The 24,696-nt window shown below is 42.4% G+C and overlaps 1 protein-coding gene across 2 annotated transcripts in view; it reads right to left on the bottom strand.

Moving 5' to 3' along the window:
- PDK3 (pyruvate dehydrogenase kinase 3) overlaps positions 1 to 24,696 on the bottom strand; it is a 79,162-nt gene that overhangs the window by 43,156 nt on the left and 11,310 nt on the right. For both annotated transcript variants that reach the window (XM_070289867.1, XM_070289868.1), the window contains exons 2-4: positions 9,377 to 9,518; positions 4,538 to 4,609; positions 340 to 524 (exon numbers count right to left, since the gene is read on the bottom strand). In XM_070289867.1, coding sequence (XP_070145968.1) covers positions 340 to 524; positions 4,538 to 4,609; positions 9,377 to 9,518 — 399 coding nt within the window. The remainder of the gene's footprint in view (positions 1 to 339; positions 525 to 4,537; positions 4,610 to 9,376; positions 9,519 to 24,696) is intronic.

Raw genomic sequence — 24,696 nt, 5'->3', positions numbered from 1 at the left:
ACTGACTCTAGAGACACTGGAAGTATTCAGAGATGAACACCAGAGTGCCAGGTGCCTGTCAGATACTATGCCCCACCAGGAACATAACAGCAGAGGCTTAAAAGGCAGGCAGTGGTCCTGTCTCTAATATGAGTATCCAAAAAGCGTTTCAAGGATTCCCTTGAGAGTTCTAAAGATTAGCCTTTTCATAGATAGAAGTCACTTAGGAAAAACTGACCTAGAAGTAAAATTTCTAGACAAAAATGCAGATCAGTAATTGAAAGTGAAGCAATAGGAAAACATTTGGGCAAAATCACTCTGGTTCTCTTTTCAAAACTGGACCAAGAAAACCCAACTTACTGTGCTGGTTAATAAGCATGCGGAAAGAGATGCGGTTGGTATAAAATCGGTCCAGAAAATACTGGATGTTACTGCTAATGAATGGATCGAACCCAAACTTCTCCTTGTACTCGATCACTCCTTGGGCCATTGTAGGAACCACATCATTGTGTCTATTTCTGACTTTAATTAGGACTTGTAGAAAGCTGCATGGGAAGGAAACAAAAAAAGTGGTCAGTCTTTAGGTTTCATGGACTAATGCACAAATTTCCCAGCTTTATTTTGGAACTATTTACCTGCTGGTATTTTTATAGGCATAGCCATCATTATCATCATAGGCTACAAGGAAGTACTCACAAGAAACTAAAGGATTACCCAGTTTTTGCTAGAAACTTTCTACAGAAAGTCTTCCTTCGGAAATACTTAACTTCTTAAATAAAGAAACAGAATGCTCAAATACCTTTTTAGGAATCCACTGACTTTCTAGATAAATGATTACATATGAAACAGACCCTATTAATGTTTGCTGAATACATAAGTGCAGAATTTATTGATGTTTCTTCTGACAACATGAAGACAATACCAAAAATCTCCAAGGATTTATGATGGACTCTTAAAAAGATAGCTTCCATGAAGAAATAAATGGTGTCAAACTTTAAAAGCAAAATTTTGAAGCAAATTTCTCACAGCAGTAAAATAGTGATGGAACACAGATAGAACAAAGGTGATTAAGACAAACCTATTCAAATGTTTGGGTACATTATTGTAAAGGTGTAGAGGGAAAACTATAATGAGAATGGTAACTAAGAACAGAAAGGCAAGTCGATGGAACCAAATAAAAACCTTGGCACCAGGATCAAGGATGAATTAGAAGGTGTGGGTAAAAATTCAGCAAAACTGATGATGAAGTGGCAATGTAAGTCAGTAGGGAAACAAATTAGTTGGGATAGCTGACTAACAATGTAAGTCATGCCCCAATTTTAAACCTTACGCCCAAAAATGGATTAAACAACTTAAATGTAAAAGGGTGAAATTGTAGAAAAGAAAGAAGAAAACCAGGTGAGTGAGTATATAACCCTGGGAGTAAGGAAGACTGTTCTAAGCCTAATACCAAAAGCAGAAACCATGAAGAAACAAATCATAGGACTGTCTAGGATCTCAGCAATTTTATAAGGACACAAGAAAAGTGAAATCTGAGAAATATATATTCACAAGAGTTACTATTCTTGGTAAAGGAAAAGATGACCACACCCTAACAGAAAACTAGGCAAGTGGCCTGGTATCAATAGAAAATGTACCAGAGGGCACGCAAATGCCAATAACTTCACCTTCGAAATAATAAAAGAAAAGCCAATTAAAACAATGCAACACTATGCTTACCGGACTGGCAAAGAATAACCACTGCTGGCTAGAGAGTGGGCACGTAGCTGATGAATTTCTAGGGGCGACTGAGCAGCCTGTATCAAAAGCCCAAAGAAAGTTATTCCACTCCCAGAACTGACTCTAGGAAAAGAACTGGACAAGGTCAACAGCCGTATTTCAGAGCTATTCTTCAGAGCACTACTTAGGGTACCAAGAAGACCACAAACTATTCTAAACCCAGTAACAGGAGGTCAAGTCATCTGACTTATCTACAGGCAGACCACTATGAAATTACTAACAGTGGTGTAGACCTATAATGCTGACACTGTTATCTTTGTAAAAAACAAAACAAAACATTCTGTACATATAGAAACACATACGCCAAGTTAAAAGTATGGATGGAAGGAAAATGTTAACAGTAATTCAATTTCCCAGTAATGGAAATTTGGAGTGACTATCTGCAGTCTTATGTTTCTCAATGATGAAACTCTTCTGTAATAAATACACATGTACAGAGACAGCAAAAATGAATAAGTCAACTCAGAAATTAGAAGGTCAAAATTATTCATGAGAAATTTTCTAATGGACCGTTTATCCTTTATATAATGCTAGTCCCAATGTATTCATAATGAAATTTTACTAAAGTGTAACAATTCATTACAGTAGGAAAGTGACTCAACTTATCTGTAGGGAGGAGACTTGCCTCAATGGTTCAGTTCTCAGACTACTTTCCCAATCTTCTGAGGCTCCTTTTCTTTTTTGCAACAAGTCTTATTTAATTTTACATTTTTGGCCACACCCAGGGCTTCCCTGGTGGTTCAGGTGGTGAAGAATCCGCCTGCAATGCAGGATACCTGGGTTCGATCCCTGGGTTTGGAAGATCCCCTAGAGGAGGCAAGGCAATCCACTCCAGCATTCTTGCCTGGAGAATTTCCACAGACAGAGGAGCCTGGTGGGCTACAGTGCATGGGGTCACAAAGAGTCTGACGCAGCTGAGTGATTAAGCACAGCACTGTGGCACATGGAACCTTAGTTCCCTGATCAGAGATCGAACCGTCACCCCCTGCATAAGAAGACAGAGATTTAACCACTGGACCACTATGGAAGTCCTGGGACTCTTCTAAACTTTGTCATTATGATCAACATCCTCATCTTCCTTGCTACTTTCACTTTACTTATGATTTCCCTGCTCACGACTCCTGTATAACTCTCACTGAGCAGAAAAGGCTGCTATGATGAACAGGACTCCCCATTCCTTCCTTCACCACAAGCATCTGGCTTCTACAACCCCAAGTCTCCCAACTAGCTTCATGGCAACCTGGGCAGGTTACTGAAACTCACTGAGAGCTGTTATCATTACGATCTCGTACACACTGGATCCAGAAGTTGGCAGCTTCTAAAGGCTTGTGTCCATAAATCACAGGACTGCAGGAAGTACACAGCAGAAATATAATATCACAGATGCTCACAAACCTATATCCCCAAATCTGAAGCTAGAGAGGTCAGTCAGCCAAACAAACTGTCACTAGCTAAGGACTTTGGTGAAAACAAAGCTTCTGGATTCAATTCATTTAACTTTGATAACTTAAATGACAGCAAAGGCCTGTAACAAGGAAAGCGTTACAGCCAGGGCTCTAATCCAATGCCTCCTCTTCCACATTTCATAGACCCATTAACAAAACATCTTGCGAAGTAAAAACAGTTCAGGACTTTTTTTCCTTTGCATTTTAATTTACAAGTACATCCAACCTAGCTACTCACAACTCAGACCAGCAATTCTGGCAACATGGTGCATTGCAAAGAGCAACTGTACTGAGGGAGAGTAAACATGATTTAGAGACTCAGCTCTGCTCCAAACTGACGTTACAATCTTGGGGAAGTCACTTCCCATCTTGTACCTCATTTTCCTTATCTGTGAATTAAGACTGCTGGGTTAAATGCCTCGAGCTAAGGTCACTTATGTAACGTGATATTTCTCAGTTCTTTTTATGGAACACCTACACGTAAGGCATTTGGTTGTCACAATGATGTGGGCCAGATTTCTACTTGGAAATTCCTCAGCACAACGGGCCTGCTGTATGCATTCAATGATGGGTATATGAAAGAGGAGAAAAATAATGGGAAGAGGTCACAATTTCTCTTGGCGGGAGAAAAAACACACTCAGAGCTGGGTGTTTTCTGGTTAAATGAAAAAGAAAAACTGGAAATATTTCCCATCAGCATGCAAAGTTAGCAGTCTCCGTGCCTAATAGCAGCAATAGAATTCAGAAGAGTTATGTTAATAGCATACTTTTATGCTTCTCCAGAATAAAAACATTATCTTTTCTCTGAGCTCAAATGTAATTACTGCATTGAAACTTTAAAAACAAATCATAAGGGACTAAGTACATAAACTCATGTATACACAGAGGTCAGTGCATTCTTAAAACTACCACTAGGTGGAACATTTACTACAATATTTACAGTGGGTGCCCAGCACCAGTCCACCAGAAAGAAGCACAAATATTAAGAATTAGATCATGAGGTGTAATTTGAAAGGTCTCCTGGTACTAGTTAAATTCTTAGCTCGAATTTATAGAGTGGGGAGGGAGGTGGGAAGAGGGGTCAGGATGGGTGAGGGAAGAGACACACATGCATACCTGTGGCGGACTCATGTTGATATATAGCAAAAACCATCACAATATTGTAAAGTAATTATCCTCCAATTAAAATTAATTTAAAAACTGCAGTGTTGAGCTGTTACCCATTAAGAAACCTAATGCCTCCATCCCACTTGTACTTCTTGGCTCTCAGTGACATGAGTTCCATTTACCAAAACATTTTTTTGACTTTCAGGTAAGTTTGGTATCCTACTTACTTATCCAAGACCTGAGGATCTTCAGGGCTCTTATTTTCATATTCTAGAAGTTCAAGAAAACTCTGCATATACCTGAAAAAGAGATACTGTGTTAGGTGCCTACCCAACATCCAGCCTCCTTCCCCTCTTCCTTTGTCACCAGCCAGTTCAGTCATGTCCAACTCTTTGTGGCCCCAATGGACTATACAGTCCATGGAATTTTCTAGTCCAGAATACTGGAGTGGGTAGCCATTCCCTTCTCCAGGGAATCTTCCCACCCCAGGGTTCGAACCCAGGTCTCTCGCATTGCAGGAGGATTCTTTACCGTCTGAGCCACCAGGGAAGCCTTCAGTTCAGTTCAGTCACTCAGTCATGTCCGACTTTTTGCGACCCCATGAATCGCAGCATGCCAGGCCTCCCTGTCCATCACTAATTCCCAGAGTTCACTCAGACTCACGTCCATTGAGTCCATGATGCCATCCAGCCATCTCATCCTGGGTCGTCCCCTTCTCCTCCTGCCCCCAATCCCTCCCAGCATCAGAGTCTTTTCCAATGAGTCAGCTCTTCACATGAGGTGGCCAAGTACTGGAGTTTCAGCTTAAGTATCATTCCTTCCAAAGAAATCCCAGGGCTGATCTCCTTCAGAATGGACTGGTTGGATCTCCTTGTAGTCCAAGGGACTCTCAAGAGTCTTCTCCAACACCACAGTTCAAAAGCATCAATTCTTCGGTGCTCAGCTTTCTTCACAGTCCAACTCTCACATCCATACATGACCACTGGAAAAACCATAGCCTTGACTAGACGGACCTTTGTTGGCAAAGTAATGTCTCTGCTTTTCAATATGCTATCTAGGTTGGTCATAAGCCTTAGAGTACCTTAAATTTCCACCCAGGTATCCATCCAATCCCCTCGCTCTCCCATGGAATCCAAGTGCTTCAGGGGAAGCTGATACTATGCAGAGCTCCTGAGTGACCAGTTTTCCTCTGGGTAATCCTATTCCTCTTGTCACTAATTCCTAATTAGTCTGATAGTCCTGGTCTAAGCCTGTCACTGCATTGCATTCCCTTGAACTCAGGGGGTTGGCTCAAGAATGGAGCCTCAATTCAGGTCACTAAAATGGTGGCTCAGAGGATAAAGCATCTGCCTGCAATGCAGGAGACCCAGGTTCGATCCCTGGGTTGGGAAGATCCCCTGGAGAAGGAAATGGCAACCCACTCCAGTATTCTTGCCTGGAGAATCCCATGGACAGAGAAGCCTGGTGGGCTACAGTCCACGGGGATGCAGAGAGTCAGACACGACTGAGCGACTTCAAAAAAAAAAAAAAAAACAGAGAGAGAGAGAGCAGATTTGCTGGTGGTCTTTGGGAGAGAGGTGCATGGATGTAAAGCCTGGAACTGCTGCAGCTATTCTGTCACCAGGAGAAAATCCAGTCAGAACAGAGGACAAGATGGTTGGATGGCATCACCAACTCGATGGACTTGAGTTTGAACAAGCTCCAAGAGTTGGTAATGGACAGGGAAACCTGGCCTGCTACAGTCCACGGGGTCGCAAAGAGTCGGACATGACTGAGTGACTGAGCTGAACTGAATGAAGTCAACCCCATGGAAAGTAGGACCTTGAAAATCTCGTGACTCTCTGAATTACACCAACTCCAAAAGGTCATCCTATGGGAGGATCTTAGTTACCATTTATTGCTCAGTCAGGCTTAGTTGGATTTTCTGCTAACTTGCTAATACACATAGCCTAACTGGGACACAAGTCTATAGTTTGATTACCCAAAAAAAGTGCAGAATATTTAATAAGCAAGTGTGTGATCCTGAAAAGGATGCTAAGAAGTTAGAATCAGAAATAAAGAAGATTCTTTCTCAGAGTTAACCTAAATTCATCAACATGTACATGGAGGAGAAAGAATGCCTCTTCTCAGTTCAGTCACTCAGTCGTGTCCAACTCTTTGCGACCCTATGGACTGCAGCACACCAGGCCTCCCTGTCCATCACCAACTCTGGGAGTTTACCCAAACTCCATTGAGTCAGTCGTCAACCTTCTCCTCCATCTTCAACCTTTCCCAGAATCAGAGTCTTTTCAAATGAGTCAGTTCTTTGCATCAGGTGGCCAAAGTATTGGAGTTTCAGTTGCAACATCAGTCCTTCCAACAAATATTCAGGACTGATTTCCTTTAGGATGGACGGGTTGGATTTCCTTGTAGTCCAAGGGACTCTCAAGAGTCTTTTCCAACACCACAGTTCAAAAGCATCAATTCTTCGGCGCTCAGCTTTCTTTATAGTCCAACTCTCACATCCATACGTGACCACTGGAAAAACCATAGCCTTGACTAGACGGACCTTTGTTGACAAAGTAATATCTCTGCTTTTTTAATATGCTGTCTAGGTTGGTCATAACTTTCCTTCCAAGGAGTAAGCGTCTTTTAATTTCATGGCTGCAATCACCATCTGCAGTGATTTTGGAGCCCCCCCAAAATAAAGTCTGTCACTGTTTTCACTGTTTCCCCATCTAGCCTCTTTTAGGCCCTTTGAAACAGGTCCTGTTGTTGATTAGGAATACCAACATATCTCAGTCAGTGCCAGCTGACTATAATGTGTCCAATATAGATCTGGAGAATGGAGGATATAACGCGATTCAGAGATTCCAATTACTTAGAAGTGTGTGAGCTCTGCTTTGGGTCTGAACATGTCTGAACAAATTACCCCTTATCCTAATTATTTTTAGTAACTAATTACTACTAATCCTACTCTTCTGCTTTGGATAGAGGATGAGGGCATGCCACCAACTGAACATGACTGTTTAGCTTATAAACACATAAACAGGAATGACATCTTATTAATCAGCCTCACCTGAACTTTGTGACAATGCATGATACTAAAGCATGTTCATCTCAGGATAATTTTTTAATATGGTTTCTGAGCATTTAAGGCTATGAATTAGACACTGTTAAAATCATTAGGTCAAGCCATCCTAAGAGGCCACAGTCAGCCATCCACAGTGATGCCCTCAGGCCTGCCACATGTCAGCAGATTTTCAGGCTGGCACACCATCCTTACGGAAGGGGATGTCATTTAAAAAGATGTTATAAGTGGAAAGAGGTCAAAGATTATGCTGAGCTTCTCAGCCTGCAAGTCAAGAAGACACGGAGAACACACTTGACTCCAGGTGAGTTTCACGGCCCAGTATACTCAAGATTCACTTTCGAAAAGAAAAGGAAATGACAGATCAAGACGACGCATGCTCCTGAACTGGATTCCGAGATCAGGGTGATACAGTAATATTGAAAGATAGCTAGCCTACCCAGAATTTCCGGCCCAGTAGCAGGCCCCTAATAGTGCTTATATATTTCATGGTGGAAAATCTCTTATCATGGTCTCAAGAGCAATAAGAAAGTCTCATGCAAGCAAGCATAATACTTGCTGCTTCTAAAACAAGCTATGAATTCAGGGCAAAATCCAACTGACTCTGAGATGGAAGCCAAGGTCGCTGCCTCTCTGAGCTATCCTGGGTCCTGGGTCTGCTGCGCCAGCCATGGCTGCCTGTCTGGGAGAGGGAACTGAATACTGTACCTCTAAGACCACCCATAGACTGCTTCTCAGATGACTCATTCTCAACCCTTTAGAATGTACTATAACCAGCATTACTGAGGAATGACTGGTAAATGGCCATCCTCCAGTAGCCCGGTCTCCATTAACCCTCTAGCCACCAACTAATGAATGGCTCCACTCTCCTTGTATCCAGCCTCACGTACTCCTCCAGCTTTCTCCATGGGGACTTGCTCTCTGCTTGGAGAATACAGAGGAGACATGCAAGCATTTCCATGTAAATCCCTTTCTAAAAATACACCACCTGGTCTTCCCTCCTACCATTCAGCCACTGCCTCACACTCTGCCTACCGAGTGGGCAGTTCAGTCACAAACTCAATTTCCTCAATTAGACAGCACGTGCTTTAAGCATCACATTAAGTTATCCTGTTACAGATTTTTCAGACTTTTCATGGGGCAGATGCAGCACAGCAGGTGGCTGATCTTTTTCACTTGGACATTCCCCTTCAAATGACTTAATTTGTCCTAAAATAAGTATGATCTTCCAAAAACTTTTTTAAAAGGAAAAACAGAAAAAACCATGATGGAGACTGGATCAAAGTAACAACATTCCCCTAGTCAAAGAAAGAATTGGGAGACCTGCTCACAGGGGCCACTGCATTGGTATTCTTTCCATAATTTTCTTCACTTCCCTATTTTTTTTTTCCAATGAAAAATCACATTTATAACCCAAAAAAATTTAAGTCAAGAAAGTGTCTGGTACAGTTGAGGAGTTATTTCCCTTAGGACAATTATACACTGTCTTGAGATTTCTCCACCACCACCCCTCCCCCTCAGAAAAACTTGGGACTTCACTGGTGGTCCAGCGGTTAAGACTTTGCCTTCCAACGTAGGGGGTGTGGGTTCAGTCCCTGGTCGGGGAGCTAAGATTCCACATGACTCAGGGCCAAAAACCTAAAACATGCAACAGAAGCAATGCTGTAACAAATTCAACTGACTTTAAAAATGGTCTGCATCAAAAAGAAAAAAACTTAAAACTCTCAATTACCTGAAAATTCAGATTTATAACCAGAAAAAAATTGAAAAGTCAAAGAAGTGTCTCATACAGTTGAAAAGCATTTTCCTTAGGATAATTACACATTGTCGTATCAGTTAAAAAAAAAAAAAGCCCTTTAATTACCTAAGAAACCCAGCTATCCTGAATGAGTCATACCCACAGGAAGCAGTATGTGTACTTTTAGGGAGAATGGTCCCAATGTCAAATGTTCTGAGCATTCTGGGTAGACCCATCTGCCCCACACTATGTACTTACCAGCTCTGAACCAATCCCACAGAAGGGCGGTTAAGCAAGTTCTCCGGCAGAAGATTAACTTCTCTCATTGTGTTAGCCAGGCGCACAGGAAGCTCCTTTCGTAGGAACATATATGAAGTTTTCTCACACGCATTATCTCTCCCTATTAACAGATGAAAAATGTTCCATGATTTTATACCCTAACAGATGGAATAATAAAGGGTTCTCATGGTAGCCCCGGAGCAGGCGATGGCACCCCACTCCAGTACTCTTGCCTGGACAATCCCATGAACGGAGGAGCCTGGTGGGCTGCAGTCCATGGGGTTACTAACAGTTGGACACGACTGAGCGATTTCACTTTCACTTTTCACTTTCATGCATTGGAGAAGGAAATGGCAACCCCCTCCAGTGTTCTTGCCTGAAGGATCCCAGGGACGGGGGAGCCTGGTGGGCTGCTGTCTATGGGGTCACACAGAGTTGGACACGACTGAAGCGACTTAGCAGCAGCAGCAATGGTAGCCCAGTGACTGGCTGGGAAGAAAACATTAAGTAACCCTGCAGTCTCTAGTTAAATCTTTATCCTCTGAAATAGCAAGCTTAAGAAAATAATTTAATTAGAATAGAAAAGGAGCGTTTATTCCAAGAGGCAACCTCGAAAGCTATGTTTTTTCCCTCCGCACAAATACATCCCTAGTGTTCCCAGTGGTGGAAAGAAAAGTGACCTGGGATATAATCAGAATTTGTTTTCAAATAAACCCTGTGGGAAAACTGCCAAATAGAAAACTAGGAGAACGTGTAAATCCACTCCTGTTCACAGGGGTTTCCAGAAGGCAGCAAACCCATTCATTCCACCGACATTCACCTACTGTGGGTCGACTGCTTCCTAAGACTTTCTTCAAACATGTTTCTCTCAGGACCAGAAAGCAGCCACAGACCCTGGGTCTGACTGAGACACAGGACTCGGGAGGTGCCCAAGAAGCCAGCTCACAGGTGCCCTCAGCAGTGGAGTGGTGGCACAGTGAGAGGAAAGATACCAGGCCACATGAAAGAGGAGACCCCGAGCCCTTTCCCTGGCTGCCATGTGACCCCAGCAGTTCCATGATTGGTCTTGCCCCCAAGCCCCACCCTGCTGTAAATCCAGCGAGGATGTGACAGCAAGGACAGGAGCTCTGGGGACAGAAATGTGCTTCAGCCTCAACTCCGCCCTTGTGGGGGGTGGGAAACCCTTCTTAAGCTTCTTAACTTCTGAGTTTCAGCTGCCTTAATCTGTAGAATAGGGATGAAACATCCATTTTTGTAAAGACGACATGTGACAACATGTACAGAGCCTGATACAGAGCCAAGTGTTGAGTGAATGTTAGTTCTTCTGTCCTGTGATACTTACAGGTCCGGCCAAACTCCCTCACGATCGGATAGGCCTGCCCAATGCCCCATGTCCCCTGCAGGCTGCTAGGAAATGGGCCACCTCAGGGCCAGGCCTGGAGAGAAGGAAGCAGGGCTCACCTCCAAACTCTCCACTTTCTTCTGCCTATGATGAGGCAGCAAATTAGAGGTTCAGAAGTAAATCCATTTTAACACTTCTAGCCCAGTTCTGGTTTCTTCCTTTCCTGTCCTCAGCAAGTGAGACTGGAAATAAAAGAACCCACTTTTGAGGCTCACCTGCAGAACCTCTTCTGCCCAATGCCCCCTGCCCCCTTCTCCATTTCCAGAAAAGTCAGAATAAAATATTAAAGTCTTAACCCATCCCTCACTTTCCTCATTCTAACTGAGTAGTATACTGAAGGCCTCCAATAAATCTTTAATTAATCAATAATTCTGCTTTTCCCTTTTCTCCTAAAGGAAATACTCCAAAAAGGAAGAGAAGTGTAGCATCTCAGCAATGACCTTCCAACACTTACTCGATACACATTTATCTGGCCTTAGATGATTAACACAATGATTCAGGCTGCTCTGCTTCAGATTATATATATATAAATATATATATATATATAATCATTCCTGAAATGTTCTGCATAAATATAATTTTTATGGATGAACCATTGTTCATCCAAGTGCATTAAAAATGCTGATATTTCAAAACAACTTGTGGTGAACCTCATTATAAAATGAAGGACCTATTATCTAAATTAAAATGGGCATGCACGTTTGCATGTACCAGGAGAAATAGTTTGTATCCTGGTTATATAGAAAGGACATTTTCTTTAAAAAAAAAAAAAAAAGGCACAAAAGAAACGATGACGTTCTCCTTGGAGATGGAAGTTAGGGAATGGGAAAGAGCGAGAACCCTGTGGTATTGAATTGGAACTGGAAGTCATCAGCATGACCTCGGTATTCTATCTGAGTTTTGGGGGCAACAAAAGTTGATCTGCTTAAGTCGCCTTGTCCACAGCATGAAGAGCCACAGATGAACCGCACAGCGGCGGTGAGGTGGTGGGAAGCAGGATGGGAGGGAGGCTCAGGAGAGGTGGCAATGGGCTGGCAGCTGCCAGGTGACAACGGGCGATCAGGTTCATATCTGTTCTGGAAACCCACAGGGCTAGATGGCTTCTGAGCTGAAAGGTTTTCAGATTTTAGGAAGTTAAAAAAAATACATCCGCTGCAAGAAAGAGCCCAGTCTACACAGACACAAGTGCAGTACAACCTGTGAACATCCACACTGAGCAGGGAGGATCATGCCCCAAGCCACTTCAGGCCAGCTTTCACCACAGACTGAGTTTGAGCACCAAGGGTATAAAAAAAGAACTTCCATTTGTCAAGTTTTGTGGATTTCAGAATTGAGATCAAAGGTGACAGAGCCTGCAGAAGAGTAATGCCAAGACTGGATGCCAGAGAGGGACTTGGGTTTAAATCCTGAGCGCCCACTGGCTTCACGAATGCCACCAAGTGTCAGGACACGTCTAAGAATGGGACGGAGCTCACAGAGGTTACAGCGAGGGTTAAAAAGCGCTTAACATTTCACATGAACAGGTTTTTTAAATTGAGAAGAGGGGACTCATTAAAGCACAATCACTAATAACACCGGATGGTAGAAAGCACAACAGCCCGAGGCCACAGGGTACCAGATCAAACGGACTGATGCTAAGCCCCCGAGAGCGTGACTGCATTCCCGTTCAGCGAGGTCGCCTGTGCTCATTTGATGATTCTACGTAATTAAAAAAGGATTAAAAAGGATTAAAGTATGTTCTGTGTCCCTGCCACTCACTCTTCTTTTCTTCTAAACAAAAGCCTTGAGGCTTGCATTGGTCAACTCTGCACTAACTAGAGGGCAACTAACTACAGGGCGCGGCCTGAAATAACCAAATTTCAGAAAGCATTGATTCTAGCCTTCCTAGATGATCAGCCTTTCATAAACTAGTGTTGAAAGAAATCGTATTTGTCTGTATACCCATCCCCCACCCCCATGGCACTGACTGGAGTGCCTCACCTATGGAAGCTTCTCAATGATTTACTCCAAGAATAGAGAATACTTTCAGAAGTTTGTTTTTTTTTTAAAGAGTACCTGCAAAAACCTCAGGTTTTGCCTCCTACATTCTAATTTAGCTTCAGAGATGAATTCTTTGTACTTGGATACCTTAATTATACATCAGCTTAAACAGGGGGGTGTCTTTTATCGTTAACTAGCGAGCCTAAAAATATATATGGAATGCCTGATTTTTTTAACCTTTCTGTGGTTTTCCTCTTCAAAGTTTTTTGTCCTGTGTGTTAATATTAAATACTCACTTTAAATCAAAGGGTTTCAACCATTTTTTTTCAGTTAACTTACCAAAAAGACACTTTGGGTTTTAATTCAATGTCCTCTCAAAAGGGTTGTGTTTTTCTAAGGCTTCTGGCATACTGAGTATTTTCCACTTATTCTTCCCAGTCATTTGACTTCATTTTTTCCCTGCTTACTTGGCTTCTCCACATTCCTTAATTTTGATTTTCTATTTTTATTCTGCATTCCTTCATGGACTTCATCTTATTCAAATTTACCGATTAAATCTTTCCCTAGTATTAGTTCAGAAAATGAAGAAGCAGCATTGGGTGAGAGGCATGGAAAATTCTCATTTTATGAACTTAAATACACTCGTGTATTTCTTCAACTTTTCCTTCTTTTTTGATGACCCTTTAACTCTCTTCTGTTTTCTGTTTGGTTTTCATACTTCATCCTTTCATTGAGAAGTTGGAGACAGTTACTACATTTGCAAAAAACTGTGATTGCTCTGTCGAGAAAGGTTCCAAAGAGCTTTCCAATTCACCAAGAGACAGGATAAACAGACACAGAAACACAAATGACTTTTTCCATAAATGACTTCTGATTTAACACGGTCACCAATAAGTGATGGTCACCAATAAGAAAGCAGCATTTGACCAGCCTTCTGAGAGCAAGAGTATGACTGATTATTCTCTTTCTCTGGTTTCCACTATGGCCTATATTTCTGGTGAATCTCTAATCCTCTTTTCGACCAATTTACAGCAAGTAGGAAAAAATTATTCTTTCTTCAGTTAATGGAGTGATCTGATAATTAAAGCATAGGGCTGAGCACATGCCTCCCCAAAATGTAGTCTCCTGTCTGGATTACTTAAAGGCTATCTTTATCCACATCTTTCAGCTTTACTACTTGGTGGGAGATGTTTTGGGAACCAAAGCAAGGGAATCAGAGAATGGAAAAGCAAGGCAAAAATAGAAAAATTAGCAGCAAGGCAACAACACCCAACAGAATGATCAGCTCATTCTGATAATGCTGCTTTTTCTAAATATCAATTAAATGTTTGCATTTACAATGCATTTTTACCACTAACCATGTTAGAACTGGACACAGAACAACAGACTGGTTCAAAATTGGGAAAGGAGTACGTCAAGGCTGTACATTGTCACCCTGCTTATTTAACTTACATGCAGAGTACATCATGTGAAATGCTGGGCTGGATGAATCACAAGCTGGAATCAATACTGCTGAGAGAAATATCAACAATCTCAGATATGCACATGATACCAAATTAATGGCAGAAAGCGAAGAGGAACTAAAGAGCCTCTTCAGTTCAGTTGCTCAGTCATGTCCGACTCTTTGCGACCCCATGAACTGCAGCACGCCAGGCCTCCCTGTGCATCACCAACTCCCGGAGTTCATCCAAACTCATGTCCATTGAGTCGGTGATGCCACCCAACCATCTCATCCTCTGTCGTCCCCTTCTCCTCCTGCCCTCAATCTTTCCCAGCATCAGGGTCTTTTCCAGTGAGTCAGCTCTTTGCATCAGGTGGCCAAAGGATTGGAGTTTCAGCTTCAACATCAGTCCTTCCAATGAATATACAGGACTGGTCTCCTTAGGATGGACTGGTTGGATCTCCTTGCTGTCCAAGGGACTCTCAAGAGTCTTCTCCAACACCACGGTTCAAAAGCATCACTTCTTTGGCACTCAGCTTTCTTTATAGTCCAACTCTCACATCCATACATGACTCCTGGAGAAACTATAACTTTGACAAGACAGACCTTTGTTGGCAAAGTAATATCTCTGCTTTTTAATATGCTATCTAGGTTGGTCATAACTTTTCTTCCAAGGAGTAAGCATCTTTTAATTTCATGGCTGCAGTTACCATCTGCAGTGATTTTGGAGCCCAAAAAAATAAAGTCTAACACTGTCTCCCCATCTATTTGCCATTAAGTGATGGGACCGGATGCCATGATCTCAGTTTTCTGAATGTTGAGCTTTAAGCCAACTTTTTCACTCTCCTTTCACTTTCATCAACAGACTCTTTAGTTCTTCACTTTCTGCCATAAGGGTGGTGTCATCTGCATATCTGAGGTGATTGATATTTCTCCCGGCAATCTTGATTCCAGCTTGTGCTTCCTCCAGTCCAGCGTTTCTCATGATGTACTCTGCATATAAGTTAAATAAGCAGGGTGACAATATACAGCCCTGACGTACTCCTTTTCCTATTTGGAACCAGCCTGTTGTTCCATGTCCAGTTCTAACTGTTGCTTCCTGACCTGCATACAGCTTTTTCAAGAGGCAGGTCAGGTGGTCTGTTATTCCCATCTCTTTCAGAATTTTCCACAGTTTCTTATGAGCCACACAATCAAAGGCTTTGGCATAGTCAATAAAGCAGAAGTAGATGTTTTTCTGGAACTCTCTTGCTTTTTTGATGATCCAGCGGATGTTGGCAACTGGATCTCTGGTTCCTCTGCCTTTTCTAAAACCAGCTTGAACATCTGGGAGTTCACGATTTATGTATTGTTGAAGCTTGACTTGGAGAATTTTTGAGCATTACTTTACTAGCGTGTGCGATAAGTGCAATTGTGTGGTAGTTTGAGCACTCTTTGGCATTGCCTTTCTTTGGGATTGGAATGAAAACCGACCTTTTCCAGTCCTGTGGCCACTGCTGAATTTTCCAAATTTGCTGGCATACTGAGTGCAGCACTTTCACAGCATCATCTTTCAGGATTTGAAATAGCTCCACTGGAATTCCATCACCTCCACTAGCGTTGTTCGTAGTGATGCTTCCTAAGGCCCACTTGACTTCACATTCAAGGTGAAAGAGAAGAGTGAAAAAGCTGGCTTAAAACTCAACATTCAAAAAACTAAGATCATAGCATCCGGTCCCATCACTTCATGGCAAATAAGAAAGTGGAAACACTAACAGATTTCATTTTCCTGCGCTCCAAAATCACTGCCCACGGTGACTGTAACAATGAAATTAAAAGATGCTTGCTCCTTGGAAGAAAAGCTATGACAAACCTGACAACATATTAAAAATGAGAGACATCACTTTGCCGACAAAGGTCCATCTAGTCAAAGCTATGGTTTTTCCAGTAGTCATGTATGGATGTGAGAGCTGAACCATAAAGAAGGCTGAGCACCAAAGAACTGCCTTTGAACTGTGGTGTTGGAGAAGACTCTTGAGAGTCCCTTGGACAGCAAGGAGATCAAACCAGTCAATCCTAAAGGGAATCAACCCTGAATATATTCATTAGAAGGACTGATGCTGAAGTTCCAATCCTTTGGCCACCTGATGCGAAGAGCTGACTCACTGGAAAAGACCCTGATGCTGGGAAACACTGAGGGCAGGAGGAGAAAGGGATGACAGAGGATGAGATGGTTGGATGGAATCACTGACTCAATGGCCATGAGCCTGAGCAAGCTCAGGGAGATAGCAAAGGACAGGGAAGCCTGGCATGCTAAAGTTCATGGGGTTGCAAAGATTCAGACACGACTTAGTGACTGAACAACAACAACGTTAAAATGGGTAAAATATATATTTTCAAAATAATATTTCAGGGGAAACTTTTTTGTTTTTCTTCAGTTGTATTTATAAGATTTCAATCTGTTGAAAACACTGAATTTTAAGATAGGTAATTTATTTTTGAACTTACCAGAGCTATAAGCAATGATTAACTGAACAGTCCTTCCAAAGAAACAGTGGAGAGCTACCAAATGATTGTAAATATCCTTCAAAAGAATCCCTCCCCACTCGTTCTAGCTTTATTTATACTTTGGGCTTCCCGGGTGGTGCTAGTGGTAAAGAATCTGCCTAAAAATGCAGGAAACACAAGAGACACAGGTTCGATCCCTGGATCAGGAAGATATCCTGCAGTAGGAAATTCTTGCCTGGAACATTCCATGGACAGAGGAGCCTGGCGGGCTACAGTCCATGGAGTCACAAAGAGCCAGACCATCTGACTGAGCACACACACACACTTTGAAAATGTCTGTTTCACTCCATGTCCAAAAGTATTATTTCACTGCCTGGGAAGTTTAAGTTTTCCTTTGGGAAAACATACTCCTGAATTTCAAGAGATCAAGATAGGTAGTGGGTTTGAGATCTACCAAACTTGAGGCTGAGTCCACTCTAGGCTGGACCATTTGGGTTATTATTACTAACAGCAAGCCGGAAACTTCAGAGCAAAAGAGTCTAAGATCAGGCATTTCACACACCCCTCATTCCCTACCAGACTCAATGCCCCAACAACAGCCAAGTGAAAGTAAAGGCGCTCAGTAATGTCCGACTCTTTGCAACCCCATTGACTAGACAGTCTATGAACTTCTCCAGGCCAGAATACTGGAGTGGGTAGCCTTTCCCTATTCCAGAGGATCTTCCTAACCCAGGAATTGAACTCTGGTCTCCTGCATTGCAGGCGGATTCTTTACCATCTGAGCCACACAATAGCCAGCTACCATACTATTCCTCTCAGCCCAATGTCTATTTTATTATGCTCACAGATACTGTGGGTCAGGAATTCAGAAAGGACACAGGAGGTAAGGCTGCTCTGGAACCTCAGCTGGGAAAACTGAAACATTGGGGGAGTGACTGGACTGTTGGGAGCTGAAAGCATCCGAAGGCTTCCCGCTCACAAGGCTTCAGTCAACTACTTGCAGACTGAGACTGCCCACTGGAGCATCTTCCGGTGGCCCCTCCAAGGGCCTCCTCACAGTATGGCGGCCTTGGGCTAGCTGGATTCTGGGATGGCTTCAATAAAAAAGGCAGAGGCTGCATGGCCTTTTATGACCCAGCCACAGAAGTCACACTGCTAGTCCCCTTCTGTCACACTCAAATGGTCTAAGCAGCCATAGCTTGCCCAGGCTCCAGGGATAGGAGACCAGACCACCTCTCCCGACCACCGCCCACTTGGTGGAAGGCTGGCAAGGGCACATCATAGAACAGCATCGTCATGGCCATCTGTCCTCTAAGATGTTCATCAACAGGTGTAGAAGATGATTTATTTCTCAAATTACACTTCAAAGCACTCTTCTACTACCTGAATTTGTTTTCTTTGGAGTCATTTTTGGGCCATTTATTTTAGTTTCTCTCGCTGTGGGCTCTCCTCAGATGGCAGGTAGCCCTTGCTTACTCAGTGAGGCAGCCTAATGACTAAGGAAGCACCCCAAAAGCCTCATGGATTACATAGGTCTTTTTGGTGGGGTCCTAACACCATACCAGCTTCCCTTATTCACCTTAAACAGTTCATTCATCGTCTTTAGAGAAGAATCCTCTTTTCGCCCTTCACTTTGCCTAGGGGTAGCTGCCTGCCTACTAACATTCTCATGGTCAGGTTGGAAGGTAACCCTTCGTTTTTCATACTTCTGGTTCATTCTCCAGTTTTCATTCAGCCAGCTCTACCTGTTACTCCCGCCCTGTATCCCTGGTGCTGCCTTACTAAGGTAGGAGCCCCTCTGGAGGTTGCAGTGCCTCCTGAGTATGCTCTAGACCCCAGCTATCCAATATAGGAGTCATGAGCCATTAGGGAAAACGTGAATATTCAATTACGTTATAATATCAATGATAAATTCCCCAAGTGTGCTCACTATGTCATGGATATTAGAACACTTTTTATACTTATGATATATTAGGTTGGTGCAAACGTAATTGCGATTTCGGATTGTGAATTTAAATCATTATAATTAGGCTCAAACACACCTTTATGAATCAAAATAGGAACCATTACAATCAACACATTTTTGCCAATGAGAAATAAGTTCATTTATTCCTGTAGCATAAAAATCCATGCATTTTCTGCCTCCTGCTGGTTGTGGAAGCATTTTCCCTGCAAAAAGTTGTCAAGATGCTTGAAGTGGTAGTCGGTTGGTGAGTGGTCACATGAATATGGCAAACGAGGCAAAACTTCATAGACCAATTTGTTCAACCTGTGAAGTGTTGACTGTGTGACATGGGCATTATTGTGGAGAAGAACTAGGCCCTTTCATCTCATTGATTTGTTGAGCATACTTCTCAGATATAATGGTTTCACTGGGATTCAAAAAGCTCTAGTGGATCAGACTGGCAGCAGACCACCAAACAGTGACCCATGACCTTTTTTTGGGAGCAAGTTTGGCTTTGGGAAGTGCTTTGGCGCCTATTCTAGGTACAACCACTGAGTTAATCATGGCCAGTTGTAGTATAAAATCCACTTTTCATCACACAACACAATCTGATTCAGAAATAGTTCACTGTTGCGTAGAGTAAGTTAAGACAATACTTCAAAATGACAATATTTTTGATCTGTGGTCAGCTCACGAGGCACCCACTTATCAAGCTTTTCCACTTTTCCAATTTGCTTTAAATGTCAAACAACTGTAGAATGGTCGATGTTGAGTTCTTTGGCAACTTCTCACATAGTTGTAAGAGGATAAGCTTCAGTGATGGCTCTCAATTGGTCGTTGTCAACTTCCAATGGCCAGTCACTACGCTCCTCATCTTCAAGGCTCTCATCTCCTTTGCAAAACTTCTTGAACCACCATCGCACTGTATGTTCATTAGCAGTTCCTGGGCCAAATGCATTGTTGATGTTGCGAGTTATCTCTGTTGCTTTAACGACCCAAAAAATACAAACAACCCTATCCGAGAATGGGCAGAAGACCAAAACAAACATTTCTCCAAAGAAGACATACAGATGGCCAACAGACACATGAAAAGATGCTTAATATTGTTAATTATTAGAAAAATACAAATCAAAACTACAATAAGGTACCACCTCACACGGGTCAGAATGGCTATCATTAAAAAGTCTACAAATAACAAATGCTGGAGAGAATGTGGAGAAAAGGGAACCCTCCTACACTGTTGGTGGGCATATAAGTTGGTGCAGCCACACTGGAAAATAGTGTAGAGATTCCTCAGAAAACTAAAAATAAAATTACCATATGATCCAGCAATCCAAACAAAACTATAAATCAAAAAGATACATGCATCCCTATGTTCACAGTAGCACTATTCACAATAGCCAAGACATGGAAGCATCCTAAATGTCCACTGAAATATGAATGGATAACTAAGAAGTAATACACATATACAATGGAATGCTACTCAGCCATAAAAGAATGAAATAATGCCATTTGCAGCAACATGAATGCAACTAGAGATTATCATACCAAGTGAATTGAATCAGAAAGGTAAATACCATCTGATAGACATATGCAGAATCTGAAATATGACACAAATTAACCCATATCTGAAGCAGAAACAGACTCACATAGACAACAGATTGGTGTTTACCAAGGGGGAGGGGGTTTGGGGAAGGGATGAAGTAAGAGGTTGGGGTTAGCAGATACAACCTTTTATATATAGAACAGAGGCTTTCCAGGTGGCACAGTGGTGAAGAAGCCGCCTGCCAATGCAGGAGACGTGGGTTTGATCCCTGGGTCGGAAAAATCCCCTGGAAGAAGGAAATGGCAACCCACTCCAGTATTCTTGCCTGGAAAATTCTATGGACAGACTACAGTCTGTCCTCTATGGAGGAGCCTGGCAGACTACAGTCCATGGGGTAGCAAAGAGTTGGACATGACTGAGTGTTCATGCAAACAATAAGATCCTACTGTGTAGGTTAGGGAACTACATTCAGTGTCCTGTGATAAACCATAATGGAAAAGAATATGAAAAATGTGTGTGTGTATACATATATATATATAATTGAATCACTTCTGTACAGCAGGAATTAACACAACATTGTAAATCAACTATACTTCAGTTTAAAAATGAAAAAAGTTTTTAAGGAAAAAAGCAGTCATCTGAAAAAGGTCTTTCTATAATTAGAGCCATTCTACATTAAAAAAAAAAAAACCCTACCAGAGCTATTGTATTCTAAAAAAAAAAAAAAATCTCAAACAGAACGTGCTACTATATGCAGATCTTCCTAATGGGGTCTGAGGCCCATGCTACCTTCATGTAATGTTTTTGATGCTCTTGTAAGAAAGACAAGAGGGTGCAGGGTGATTGTGACGAGGTTCTCAATTAAGGTAGGTGAGGGTTACTGGATCCTTCCCCGAAGGAGATCTGTGTTTGGCTGAGGGAAAGTGAGTAACATCAACTAGCACCTTGACCCTCTCTCTTTAAATATCTTGTTTGTTGGCTCTTAAAATATATGTGTCCTTGAACTTCCCAGGTGGCTCAGTGGTAAAGAATCTGCCTGCCAATGCAGGAGATGCAGGTTTGATCCCAGGGTCAGGAAGATTCCCCTGGAGAAGGGAATGGCAACCCACTCCAGTATTCTTGCCTGGAGAATTCCATGGACGGAGAAGCATGATGGGGTACAGTCCATAGGGTCACAAAGAGTTGGACACGACTGAGACTGAGTGCACACACACGAACAGATTAGTGAGAAACCTGCCCTTCTCTATGTCAGAAGGTCAAACCAAATTATACGTACATTTCACCACAGGGCCACAATTTCTGCCCTTGGCTTGGGCAATCCCTTTCCCATCAGCCCTCGTCACTCAGTTCTATGTCCCATGGATCTCAGGATTCCTCAGCATAATACCTGGCACATTGCAGGTGTTTACTATTTCCTGATGAGCACTGAAAATTCAAATACCTAGTAAGTTTCAGTATAAACTTACAATAGCAAGTAAAATTCAGGGGTTCAAGATAACATTTGCTGGTAATGGTTAATTCCTTTAATAGATCATTTCATTCTATATATCTGCTTGAGAGTATTCCAATCTTTATAGTTAGGGGAAGAGCCAGAAGGTAGACAGGAAGGTGATAATAAAGTGGCAGTATGGTGTGTCGGGCCAGAGGGACATTTTGAGAATGACTTCACAAATAAAGTGGCTGGAGTATGTGAGCAACAATCATAGCCAAAGCCACCACCCAGATTCACATCATTTTAATTCCAGAAGCAGGGTGGGTAGGGGTTAGGATCTAGTCCTAACAGTGGATGGTGAGTTAACAGAATGTCTTGTTGTCATGGAAGAAGGAACAGTTAAGTCAAGGTCACAATGTACTCATCATTGAGGTTAACTGAGGCAAAACCTTAAGTTAACCATTACAGTGAGTGAAGAAGCTTCAAAGCCAGTCACGCTAAAAGCACTGTTTCTTGGAAAATGATCAGTTTACAGAGCTGGGACCTTCAGCCAACAAACTTGAAGATAATTAACATTGGAGGTTAAGAGCTCCCTTCCCAGGAAGCTGGTTTCATCCAGGAAACACTGTGTCACTAACTTCCCACAACAAAAGCAGAGCCAACATCTATTGAGCACCAACCATGAGCCATGCACTGTGGGGCATTTCTTCAAGTTCACGGGTGCAACAGGCCTATGATTCAATGCTATCATTTCCATTTTATAGAAAAGGACACTGAAGTTTATGTAGTGGGATTAAGTGATTTGTCCAAGCTCACACTGGTAGGCAATGGAAATCAAGCTTTGAGTACAAGTCCACACAGACCAGTTATGGTATTTCCCGAGAGAAACAACAGGCACACTAACAAGGGTGGGTCCTTTGAATAAGTAAATAAAGTAAATGAAGTGTAAGTAAGTGAAGGAGGTAGCAATCTGATGGCTCCAAAGTGATAACACTAGACAAACATGAGATTACACAATTTCCTGATTGTTTAAGCAGAACAAATTTAGACAAAACTCCAGGATTGCTAATAGAGACTGTTTGCTAGAAAGGACTGCACTGGGGTAACAGTACATTAGGTAGGAAAAAATGGTATGTTTAAAAGCTCAATCTACCTGAATTTTAACTGTGGTTTTGCTCCTAATTTTGCTTAGGTAAGATACTTAAATCATCTACGCTTCAGGAAAAAATGGTATGTTTAAAAGCTCAATCTACCTGAATTTTAACTGTGGTTTTGCTCCTAATTTTGCTTAGGTAAGATACTTAAATCATCTACGCTTCAGTGTCTTTCTTCAAAAGAGGGAAACATCTGTTTCCCCTGGATGGAACTGTAGCTCCATATGTCTACTACTGTGTCTGGTCAAAAGTGGTACGCAAAGGTAAGTTCCCTTGCCTCCTAGAAAGAATAATTTCTGGCTCCCTCTGGAAGAAACAGCCAAGATGTTAGGTCAACAAGTAGCTAGCGCTGTGGGCAGCCTCCTCATTACCTGGTGCACCGCCTTTCTTGTGTGTAAAACTGGGGAGGTTGGACAGGGGATCTCTAAGCTCAAGCGCCCACTGAATCAATCTACAGGGATAAGATTTTCATTTAGACACCTTACAATTATTTATCCTGCACCAATCTTGCCCAATGTACAATCTGGGACAACTCTGGAGAGAGCATTGCTAGGAGTGAGTAGCCAAGAAAAGGAGCTAGAAATCAAGAAAAAGAGTACATACATAATTTACATTTGTTTTCCACAAACACACACACACACACACAAAGAAACAAAGCCTCCAACGATGCATTGGATAAAGGACAATTAGGTTAGGGGCTTCCCTGGGGGTCCAGTGGTTAAGAATCCACCTTGCAATGCAAGGGATACTGGTTCAATCCCTGGTCTGGGAAGATCTCACGTGCCACAGAGGAACTAAGACCGTGCGCCACATCTACTGAGCCTGCGCTCTAGAGCCCAGGAGCCACGACTACTGAATCCCATGCACCTAGAGCCTGTGCTCCACAGCAAGAGAAGACACTGCAATGAGAAGCCCGCACACACAACAAAGAGTTGCCCCCACAACCAGAGAAAAGCCTATGCAAAGCAACAGAAACCTGCTGAAGTGAAAAAAGAAAATAATCTTAAAAAAAAAAGGACACCTGGGTTAACACTTCACATATACTCAGAAACCATCGCTATTACACAAGCCTCCAAGGAAGAGGTAGAGAAAGCATGCCACAAACTCATGGTATGCAAACATTCTGGCTACCTCATATATACTGACGTCTTTGTCCCAACTTCTCATTCATTTAGAAGCCCTTCAAAGGCAGCAACTATACCTCAATGATTCTGCAACGCTTCTCACTTTCCACTTCATTCTGAATCCAGAAAGTCTGACAAATACTGACGGACTTCTGGGAATTCCCTGGTGGTTCGATGGTTAGGACTCGGTGCTTTCACTGCCAGGGCCCAGGCTCAATGCCCGGGAACTAAGATCCCACAAGTCGCAAGGCATGGTCAAAAAAAAAAAAAAGTTGATGGACTCCTAAACATCTTAAGTGTTAACCTTTAGCATCTCAAAGACTTTATCGTTTAGTGTTTCAGAGCTCTTGGGCGAAAATTTTAACAGATCAAACAAACTTCTTAACACTGGAAGCACATTATAGTCACCAGTAAGTAAAAAATACCAGCACCTAGATCCTACTCACAGAGACTCATTTAATTGGCATCTACAGGGTTTTTTTTTTTTTGGTGGGGGGGGTGGTGGCGGGCAGATGGCACTAGTTTTAGGAGTTACCCAGATAATTCTCAGGAGTGCTCAGAGCTGAGATTCACTGACCAGCATCTAATCCCAGAAAATTCAACAGCAGGATAAACCAAAGACCTCCTCAGGCTAAGACAGTGGCTGAGCATCCCAAAATTTTTCACTGACCCATCTATTTTTAGCCTCTATTTTCCTGTTTGAGTTTTGCTTCAGCCTCCTAGGAAACTGACCACACTGGGGCACATGACAGGACCAATACAGGAACGTTAATATAGCAAAACTTTCT

The sequence above is a fragment of the Ovis canadensis genome, chromosome X (genome assembly GCF_042477335.2).
Source record: "Ovis canadensis isolate MfBH-ARS-UI-01 breed Bighorn chromosome X, ARS-UI_OviCan_v2, whole genome shotgun sequence".
In the NCBI taxonomy this organism is placed as follows: domain Eukaryota; kingdom Metazoa; phylum Chordata; class Mammalia; order Artiodactyla; family Bovidae; genus Ovis; species Ovis canadensis.
This window is presented reverse-complemented; position numbering and strand designations above follow the sequence as displayed.